Here is a 10289-nt window from a genome sequence, read left to right on the forward strand (position 1 = left end):
GAATCTAAGGAACTTTTAAGAAGTGTGGACTCAGACTCCTAGAATTCCAGTTGCTGAAGTTGAAAAACACTGATAAAGACACTAGCTCAATCCTTTAACATATTAAATCTAATCATATAAACAGTCTATTTCTCCAGCTTCTCGGTTTTGGTGCAATATGTCATTTTGCTATTGCAATTATTAATATGGTACCTTCTATGTGCCTCACAGATTTAAAAAATAAAAAAGGACACCCCGGTACCTTGGAAGAAAACTGATAAATACACCATGCACAAACAGGAAAAAAACACTTTGGCCAAAGATTTTGAAATGCAAGCTTTCCTCATATTTTTGACCTAAAATACAGACCTTCACATTCCCAAAGGCCAATTGCAAATGATCTTATATACTTTTTTCAAGTAGGATCTTGGTGCTTTTTTCTTGCATGTGAAATAAATGGGACACTCTGCCAATAGCCAAAGAAAAACTTAAGATTAATCGGGTCATGCTAGGTAAGGTCAGGTACAGAAGGGAAAACAAGGGGTTGGAGTAGAATGCTGTTTAAAAAAACAAAAACCCAAGGCTTAAGAATGCTGGCAATGCCCTGTTTGTTTTAAGCGGGCGCTTCTTGTAGAAGGTTTACTGTTGTGTTTCGCAAGTGCCACACGCTGGGTGGCTCTCTTTCCCTTCCGGCTGTTGCTCTATCAAGAGGAGACACACACAGAGGTATGATTTGCTTTGCTTTTTTTAGTTCTGGGCTGGCCTTCCTCTTGATCTCAACAAAGGTAAGTTAATAAGTCCTGAAAGGGTGACTTGCCCTGTGTCACAAACCATTAAAACAGCTTGTTTGTGGCTTGAATAAACTTTGCTTTCTGCACCCACTCTCCCCAGGGTTCTCTCCTCTGTCCCCTCTTCCTGGATTTTTAACCATCTTGATTGTAGAAGCTCCAGTGATTGTGCGTGGTTGTGTCAACCCACCCATAGCCTAATCCAGTGACTGCATTTCGCTAGGAGACTTGGGATTTCTGTTCTTCCTCACGATCAACATGGCTACGATGGCTGTCTAGCAAGAGTAAAGTGGAAAGCGGGGTGGGCCGAGAGCAGAAGACAGCTGCCAGTCATCTCAGAAATAAGGCAGTTGGTGATGCTTTAGCCAAACGGCACTTCAAAGCCTCCAGCTCCTGAATTAAAAGATTTTCATGTTCTTATCTTGTGTTTGGAACCAAACTAGTAGCCAGTTGAGACATTGAAGCAATGATGGGATCTGCTCCATTGCTTCAATCAGTTGAGTTCACCCAGTTGGAGCACCTGGGATCGGAGGAAGCTTTCAGATCATCTTCAGAGGGTGCCACCATCCCCTGCATTGCAGGAGCATGATCTGCAGATCCCTGCAGTGTAAATAACTTTCCTTGTTTTCACCCCCTGTCATTAGCATCCTGAGAACCACGGATAAAGTTGAATTTATTTATTTTCCTCCTGCAGCAACAGCGACCATGAAGTCCTATCAGAAGCTGACAACGAACGTGTCTCAGACCACCGAGGCGGGGGAGGATGGTGCTGATGGAAAACCATTGTGCCATCAGAAGTTGTCGGCTTGGTGGCTAGGTGGGGGCCTCTTGATGGTAGCCGCCCTCCTAAGCGGGGTGACCGTTTGGGTTCTCGGGCAGATTTGGTGGGATCAGCATGGGGTTCCCCTCTTGTCAAAATGTACCTCCGTGCCAGAGAACCGCCGCTTTGACTGTTACCCGGAGAGAAGTGTGATTGTGACGCGAGAACTTTGTGAGAGTCGGGGGTGCTGTTTTGTTGACGGCGAGGGGCCCCTCCATGGAATAAACGGGGTTCCGTGGTGCTTTTATCCCCCCGATTTCCCCAGCTACACCTTGGGGAGCACGAACGAGACCGACCTGGGGCTGGTGGGTTTTCTAACCAGAGAAACAAAGACTTATTATCCAAAAGATATTGAGAAGCTTCAGCTCAGTGTGGAGTTCGAAACAGACTCTCGGCTGCACGTCAAGGTGAGACGTTGGTTAAAAGTTCTTGCAGCCCTTTCATAATGGTGTCTTTGTTTCCATGGGATGCAATGTTTGTGCTTCTCTCGCTTTTTTCTAGATTGCTGATGCCATCAACCCTCGATATGAGGTGCCTCTTGACGTTCCTCAAGCCACCAAGAGAGCAGAGAACCCTCTCTATTCCGTTGAGTTCTGCAAGGAGCCTTTTGGCTTGATAGTCAAGCGAAGAGTTTCAGGGACAGTTCTGTAAGCATTTCCCCCCCCCCTCTAGGTTAGTGGTTTTCTCGGGCTGTCTTTCCAGAAAGATGATGTTGCCTGATGGCCCCCCCCCCCCGTCAGATTAGTAATAGCCAAGGGGGGTTGCACAACAGCTCCATGCCCTGAAATCAGTGTGCTTCTGTATTTTTGAAAAAGAGGAATCCAGATGTCATTGTTGTCGCAGTGCTGTGTTTCCTGCGTTGCCCTCCAGTGCTTTTGCCTTCATGAAGGACAGCCAGTCAGGGACCATAGATGGTCAGAAGGCCACCTGCTCAACTTCTGAAAGTTTTTAGTAAAGGCAGGAAGCTTCTCCTGGGATTCCTTACTGCTTCATCTCGTATTTGTGGTCTTTAGGATACGTCACCATAAGACATGCAGGATCCGTTCGTTGTCTCTCAGCCTACACCAGGGGTAGTCAGTCAACCTTGGCTCTTTTATGACTCGTGGACTTCAACTCCCAGAATTCCTGAGCCAGCTAAGCTGGCTCAGGAATTCTGGGAGTTGAAGTCCACGAGTCATAAAAGAGCCAAGGTTGACTACCCCTGGCCTACACCAAGGTTAGCACATGCTTTGCAGCATCTCGGGGTTCCTCACTAACTCAAATTGAGGAAACTCTTTTCCTGGTCCAAAGCTACAGATTTTTTTTATTTATTTTCCTGGACTCCTCGGTCACTTTAGTCACGAGCGATTGAGGATCTAGTTGCTAGCTCAATGACCTGTGCTCCTGTTGTTTTTCAACATTTCTTTGCTGTCCTCCTGAGAAGCTACCCCTGAGCCATAAAAACTGACCAAAAAAAATTCAAAAAACCCCGTTATCTTTCTCTTAATTGGGATGTTTCCTCTTGTAGGTTGAACACCACAGTGGCTCCCCTGTTTTTTGCGGATCAGTTTCTCCAGATTTCCACTGTCCTCCCTTCTACGTTTCTTTATGGGTTGGGGGAACATCAGAGCAACTTCCTGCATAATCTGGAGTGGAACACGCTGCCTCTGTGGGCCCGAGATGTCCCTCCTACAGTAGGTTCTATGCTGGATTTATGAGTTGATTTTGAGTTGATTTATTTTAGGTAGTGGTTATGGGGTTTTTGTTTGTTCACTCCTTCTCTTGGCGTTCATGTGCCAGAATGGACACTCAGGGTGGTAACTATTTATGATGTCTTGTAACATTTTCAGTTCTCGTGTGTCTCTGTATGATGATTGGCTAAGGAAAGAAAAAAGCCTAAATGAAGACGATATCCTTCCCTCCCCCCCCCTCTATTGTGTTCAGGAGTCCTACAATCTCTATGGCGTTCACCCGTTCTATCTTCTCATGGAGAAAGATGGAGCTGCCCACGGGGTTTTCCTCCTGAACAGCAACTTGATGGGTGTGTGTGTGTTTTTTTAATTCCCCTTTGTTCAGTTTCACCTTTCTGAGGCAGGCATGAAAGCCATAAGGATGCACCTAATAAAAATCTGGACAGTCTTTGGCATGTGGGAATGGTGCCCCCCCCCCAAAAAGCAGAATTGCTGGAATAGCAAGTCCCTTGAGACCCCTTGAGTTGTAGCGAAGCATATGTTGATGCTTTTGAAGTGAGTAAGCATTACCTCTTCATGGTGCTACATCCCAGAATATCTTCTTAAAGGCTTAATTTGACCTTTCTTTCTTTCTTTCTTTCTTTCTTTCTTTCTTTCTTTCTTTCTTTCTTTCTTTCTTTCTTTCTTTCTTTCTTTCTCCAGAGGTGGCCCTTCAGCCTGCTCCTGCCCTCACATGGAGGACCACTGGGGGAATTTTAGATTTTTACATCTTTTTAGGACCAGACCCCAACTTGGTGGTCCAGCAGTACCAGCAAGTGATTGGTGAGTATCTCAAGAACCAGCAAGACTTTTTCATCTCTTCAAACTGGCTGGAAAATTCAGACAGGAGCCAAGGCTGATGGGGGAGAGGGGGAAGTGGAAGCCTACAGGATTTAGGGTGCCCAGTTGGGGAAGGCTCTGCCCTTGCAACCCAGAGACTTACTCAGGAGCACCTGATGCCCATATGGAGAAGTTTATTCACTCATGCTTAGAAGCTAACCCTGCCTTCCAGCTTTGACTGCGTTTGTGTTTTGGGTCCTTATCTAAGAAACCTTCCAAAGCAAATATAATTCAGAGATCATAGCTCAGGAACAACTGCACTATTTTTGTTGGTTTTGTTTCTCTGCCAGAAGAACCTTCATAAATGACATTTCTTCTTTATTTCTTCTTTTATTGCTTTTAAAATAATGACAGAGAAATGGGGGAGAAAACCCCCACCAAGATTAAAAAATACATGCATTGTCAAAGAAAAAAAAACACATAGAAAGAAAATGACATTAATTATAACTCCATTTAAATTATAATGTCAAAAGAGGTGGTCACCTGCCCAGTAGAAGTTGGTCCGACTAGAGAGGCTGAGAGGTGTTGAATTCCCACCACTTCCATTTCAGGGTTTCCGGCCATGCCCCCCTTTTGGGGACTGGGGTTCCATCTCTGCCGTTGGGGATACGGGACAAGCAACGAGACCTGGGAGACGGTCAAAGCTATGCGGAATTTTCAGATCCCTCAGGTAAAAACAGTAGGAACCTTCCACGAAGGAAGAGAAGATGAATTCAGCCTCTAATCCAGCCATTTCTCCTGGAATGTACGTCCTCTCCTTGATCTGTCCAGGAACTGCTTGGGGATGATGGCAACTGTAGCCCCATAAAACTGGATTACCGGGTCTCCTCTGTCTCTGGATGGGACCTCAAATCTACCACGTAACAAACGAGGCCAAATGCTTCTCCGCGTTCTTCAGAGGAGCCATCTCTAAATGGGTTCATTCTGTACCAGCCAGCCTGGAGATGCTTCCCCTTTGTCCTCTCTCTTGTTCCTCTTGCAGGATGCCCAGTGGAATGACATCGATTATATGGACGGCTCTCGGGACTTCACCGTGGACTCCGAGAAGTTTGGCAGCCTACCCCAGATGGTAGAAGATCTTCATAAGCACGGACAATCCTACGTGCTGATCCTGGTAAGAGCCTTTCTTCTGTTCATGCTTTGGTGGAGTGTGTGTTTGTAAGTAACATGGATTTCTCTTTCCAGCCAACATGTCTCTGTGCTGTGTATAAATATAAACACACACCTAGAGAGAGACCGTCTTTTTAGGGGGTTAGAGCAAGCTGCAGCAGTTCTAGCAAATTTCAAATGAGCAAACACAACCTGTCATGGCTAAAGGATCCTTTGGAGCCGGTCCTGGAATGCTGGCCTTAAAAATGTCTGTTCTCCAGATGTGTGCTACTATGGACATTTCTGAGAATTATAGCCGTACATCTGGAGGTTGCCCGGTCTGGGGAAATTGCTGTATAAAACAGCTGGTTCTCATGTTATTTTTTTTTTCAGGACCCCGGAATCAGCAGCACTCAGCCTCCTGGCTCTTACTGGCCTTACGACGAAGGTCTGAAGCGCGGCGTGTTCATCAATAACACTGAAGGGAAACCCCTGATTGGAAAGGTTAGTATCTGCTTTCGGTTAACCCATATTGTTCAAAATGGCTGAGAGTTAATAAAAAGAACTCGGAGACTTCCTGGAGGCATCAGAGATAAGGTGAAGTGTGAAATTGTCCGTTGCTGCTGCAGGTGGACTTTGTAGTCCTCTGATTATGATGTCTGCCTTTCCCTCTGTATTCCTACATACCTGGATTTCCTTGTAGGCCATAAGAAAGTTAAATCTTACGTAAAGCTCAGAAGGATTTCGTATCTTTGTTGTCCATGCTCCAAAACCACTTTCAATCAAGCTGTTTTGAAGGTGTTGTCAATCTCATAAACCCAGGAGAAAGTATTCTGTACATGTACTCAGAGTTCTCTGTTTGAAAATATTTCTTTCCTCACAATTTCATTTAGAATAGCGGTGTCCAGCTTTGGCAACTTCTGGACCCGAATTCCCCAGCCAGCCAGGCTGAAGTTTTTATGAATCTTACTACCAGACCTAGTATTATTTTTTAAAATGTCATTTTCTCGCCAGGTCTGGCCCGGCTTCACTGCTTATCCTGACTTTACCAACCCAACCACTCATGAGTGGTGGCTAGAAAATCTGAAGCATCTTCACAGTCACGTTCCTTTCGATGGCCTTTGGATCGTACGTTTCCTTCTTAACTTCTCTTGGTTTCTGTCTGGCAAGACATGAACGACTGGGAACTGGACGTTAGTAAAAATAGAAAATAGATATAAAGCTGAGGGCTTCCAAGTACCAAGTCAGGAACTCCATTAGGAAGAGAAATCAGGTGTGTGTGTGTGTGTGTGTGTGTCTAGCAGCACATTTTCTGATTAACACATTTCATTAAAATACATCAGTCTTCTTGAGCTGATGAATACATATTTTATTAGCAGCATCAGCTTTTGTGACTTACAGCTTACTTCATCCAATGCAATCATGTATTCAATGCTCCATGTAGCTCACAAAAGCTGATGTATTGTAAAAAAAAATTGCTAGCAAAGGTGCCACCAAACTTCTGGGGTTTGGGTTTTTTTTTTTGCTAACATAGATGAACATGGCTCTCTATCTACAATTCGAGAGTGAGACTTTGAAATGAATTTTAATTCCACCCAAATTTGACCTTGAAGTCAGTTTTCTATAGGCTGGACCGTCCAACTGTTAAGCTTAGAGCAGAGGTCTTCAAAACTTGGCAACCTCCCAGAATTCCTCAGCCAGCTACGGCTGGCTGAGGAATTCTGGGAGTTGAAGTCCACAAGTCTTAAGTAGTTGCCAAGTTTGAAGACCCCTGGCTTAGAGAATACCTGACAGATTACCCCTGGTTATAGAAGGCTAGCGTAGATTGTGTTCGGCAGCCGGACTTTGAATAGGTCTTCTTAACCCCATCTAGATCTCTTTGCTTTAGGACATGAATGAACCATCCAACTTCGTTGATGGCTCAACAGAAAGTTGCCCCAAAGGGGACCTAGACAACCCACCTTACATGCCAGGTAAGAAACGGGATCACTTAAAATCCGCAACAGCGAAGCTGGCACCAACCCTTTCATGAACTTCCACGCTACTTAAGCTGCTTCAGCAGATCTGCTAGTTGATGGGCTTGTTTCCGGAGAAGACACCCATGCCGGATCTTTCTTCTCCTCGCCTGCCTTTCTCTGTCTCCATTAGGGATCCTGGGAGGTTCTCTTTCTGCCAAGACGATTTGCGCTTCGGCCAAGCAGAGTCTCTCCGTGCATTACAATCTCCACAACCTCTATGGTCTGATGGAAGCCAAGGCCACCTCAAGGTAGGCTGGGCTCCTTTGCCTTCAGGGGTGGCTTTTTTGGAGGTGAGAGCAATAGAGCGTTTGCAGGCTCCTCCTCCTCCTCTTCCTCCTTCTTCTCCTTCTCCTCCTCCTTTTTCTTCTTTTCTCCTCCTTCTCCTCCTCCTCCTCTTCCTTCTTTTCTCCTTCTCCTCCTCCTCCTCCTCCTTCTTTTTTTTCTTTTCTCCATCTCTTCCTCCTCCTCCTTCTCCTTTTTCTTCTTTTCCCCTCCTTCTCTTCCTCCTTCTCCTCTTCCTTTTCTCCTCCTCCTCCTTCTTTTTCTTTTCTCCTTCTCCTTCTCCTTCTCTTCCTCCTCCTCCTCCTCCTCCTCCTCCTCCTTCTCCTTCTTAAATATAAATGTGTGGTTCAAATTATTGCTGAGATTCTTCCTTATCTTTCTTCTCCTCCGAATCAACACTTCTTCTTCTTCTTCTTCTTCTTCTTCTTCTTCTTCTTCTTCTTCTTCTTCTTCTTCTTCTTCTTCTTCTTCTTCTTCTTCTTCTTCTTCTTCTTCTTCTTCTTCTTCTTCTTCTTCTTCTTCTTCTTCTTCTTCTTCTTCTTCTTCTTCTTCTTCTTCTTCTTCTTCTTTCCTCCTCCTCCTCCTCCCCCCTTTGCCATGCTGAGGATTCATCAGCCTTGTAAATATGTCTATTATTCTTTATTACGTTTGTTTTTTTATTTTCCTTGCAGGGCTCTTGTTGAAATCCGAGGGAAGAGACCCTTCGTTATTTCACGTTCCACATTCCCAAGCCAGGGCAGGTATTCAGGACACTGGCTGGGGGACAACCGGAGCGAATGGAAGGATATGTTTTGGTCCATTCCAGGTACCTCCCGGCTGCTTTCGGACGTATTTTGAATATCTGCTGCTCCTGTCATACACAGACCGTAAAACGCCTCAATATCTGTGTGTGTTTTATAAAGCCAACATGAAGCTGTCCCATATGCACGGCTAGAAGTGGGTTGCGAAACTTGTAAACGAGAAACTTATGGGTAATTTGCCAGTACAGCAATAACGTATCAGAGCTGCCGGCATTCTGCATATTTCCATACCTATTTCAAGGCTTGTCCTTTATCTTGGATTTTTACCAATAAATATAACGCCCGGGATATCCATCCATAGTTAGGGCATCTCATCCTGGACTGCATCCAAGGTCAGACCCACCCCCCTGAGCACTCCAGATGCTGAAGCCTGCCCCTCTGTAGCCAGAGGCCGGCCTCATTCTGCTCCTGTCCAAATCCCCAGGCCTGCTGAGCTTCAGTCTCTTTGGAGTCCCCTTGGTTGGGGCCGACATCTGTGGCTTCTCCAGCTCCACCTCGGAAGAGCTCTGTGTTCGCTGGACGCAGCTCGGGGCTTTCTACCCCTTTTCACGCAATCACAACACTCGACTTGAGAAGGTAAGTGAGGGGAGGGTGGGCCAGGGGTTCGTTTCCCTGCCTCTCCCCCTATCTTTCCCCAAATCTCTTACTTTCGCCTCCCAGTCCGTGCTAGAGCAAGGAGGCTTTGCTTTTCCATCTCTTGTTCCTGAAAACCAAAGCACAGAATCGGAGCTGGATTTAACGCGAGAAAGCCTTCCTTTTCCCTGTGCGAAGGACCAATGCTCTTCAGAAGAGCCCACTGTTGCATCTCTGTAGGAGTCTCTGACTTGAGAGTTCTCCCTAAGTATGTTGTGACTCATGCAGAGAATTCTGAGAGTCCTTGAATGAGAAAAAAAAAATCTGACTCTTCTTCTGAAGAGCTCCATTACACTGGACGTAGCTAAAGGTTGTTGCAATATAGTTCTCCTCCCCAAGCAAAATGAACCACGATCGGATTATTAATTCTTTGTCGAAGACGTTAATGTCTCCTCTGAGTTACATTTGACTCCTAAAAACCTCCTGGGTGGCTAGGTCAGCATTTCTGAGAGCAACGCAAACGTCCTTCCATTCTGCCCAACAGCCCTCCCTCACCACCATCGCTCAGGCTCTCCCTTCCCCCCTCCACAGGCTCAAGATCCCACGGCCTTTAGCCCAGCAGCCCGGACTGCCATGAAGGCCGCTCTGGAACTCCGTTACACCCTGCTGCCCCTGCTGTATTCTCTCTTCCATCGGGCTCATCTGCAAGGGGACACTGTCGCCCGCCCTCTGTTTTTTGAGTAAGTCCTTTGCTACGTCTTGGATGAGCTGCAAGACAAGATTGCAAATTATTTCAGAAACGGAGGACTTCGGGAAGAGTTAGGGAACTGCCTTGAGGAAGAACACCATTCTTAATGAACCCAGTCGTCCTTCTTCTTGCGGGGTCTTCCTTTGGGGAAGTCTGCCATCTTTTCCTTCTTTTACTGCCCATGGCTGAGCCCTGCAGAAGAAGGTTCTTAGCCCATTTAGTTCATTCCCATGATGTCTAGGTAAACAGGTCTCCAGACCTGGGCAAGGCACCGTAGCCTGTGTTTCAGAGCTAAGTTCTGGCTTTGGGTGAAGTTCTTCCTAGCTTTGAATCTCAGCTCTGAGTCAGGTCCTTCCTAGAGATTCCCATGGATTGATGTATGGAGCTGGGCTTACAGACTGAGAATATTTTCAAGGAGCCTTGGATGGTTGTAGGTCTTAACACGACCTAGGGAGGATTTTAGGTAGGGATGATTTTAAAAGTAATTTTAATCGGAAACACAGCTGGCAATATTTGGTTTTTAATTCGGCTTTTATTGGGGTTTATATTTTTGTATTTCTGTATTTTTGTATTTTGTGTATAGTATTTGTTTTTTAATATGCTGTGAACCGCCCTGAGTCCTATGGGAGAAGGGCGGTATACA

The 10289-nt window shown here is 45.7% G+C and overlaps 1 protein-coding gene across 1 annotated transcript in view; it reads left to right on the forward strand.

Moving 5' to 3' along the window:
- Positions 1-1472: 1472 nt before the first annotated feature.
- LOC107290641 (lysosomal alpha-glucosidase-like) overlaps positions 1473-10289 on the forward strand; it is an 11267-nt gene continuing 2450 nt past the window's right edge. Inside the window, exons 1-14 of the mRNA XM_015819541.1 lie at positions 1473-1994; positions 2089-2234; positions 3095-3260; positions 3511-3607; positions 3960-4079; positions 4688-4806; positions 5119-5250; positions 5619-5729; positions 6240-6353; positions 7114-7198; positions 7374-7491; positions 8197-8330; positions 8750-8901; positions 9490-9638. Of these exons, the coding sequence (XP_015675027.1) occupies positions 1473-1994; positions 2089-2234; positions 3095-3260; positions 3511-3607; positions 3960-4079; positions 4688-4806; positions 5119-5250; positions 5619-5729; positions 6240-6353; positions 7114-7198; positions 7374-7491; positions 8197-8330; positions 8750-8901; positions 9490-9638 (2165 nt within the window). The remainder of the gene's footprint in view (positions 1995-2088; positions 2235-3094; positions 3261-3510; positions 3608-3959; positions 4080-4687; positions 4807-5118; positions 5251-5618; positions 5730-6239; positions 6354-7113; positions 7199-7373; positions 7492-8196; positions 8331-8749; positions 8902-9489; positions 9639-10289) is intronic.

This window comes from Protobothrops mucrosquamatus, unplaced genomic scaffold (genome assembly GCF_001527695.2).
Source record: "Protobothrops mucrosquamatus isolate PMUCROS unplaced genomic scaffold, P.Mucros_1.0 scaffold942, whole genome shotgun sequence".
Taxonomy (NCBI): domain Eukaryota; kingdom Metazoa; phylum Chordata; class Lepidosauria; order Squamata; family Viperidae; genus Protobothrops; species Protobothrops mucrosquamatus.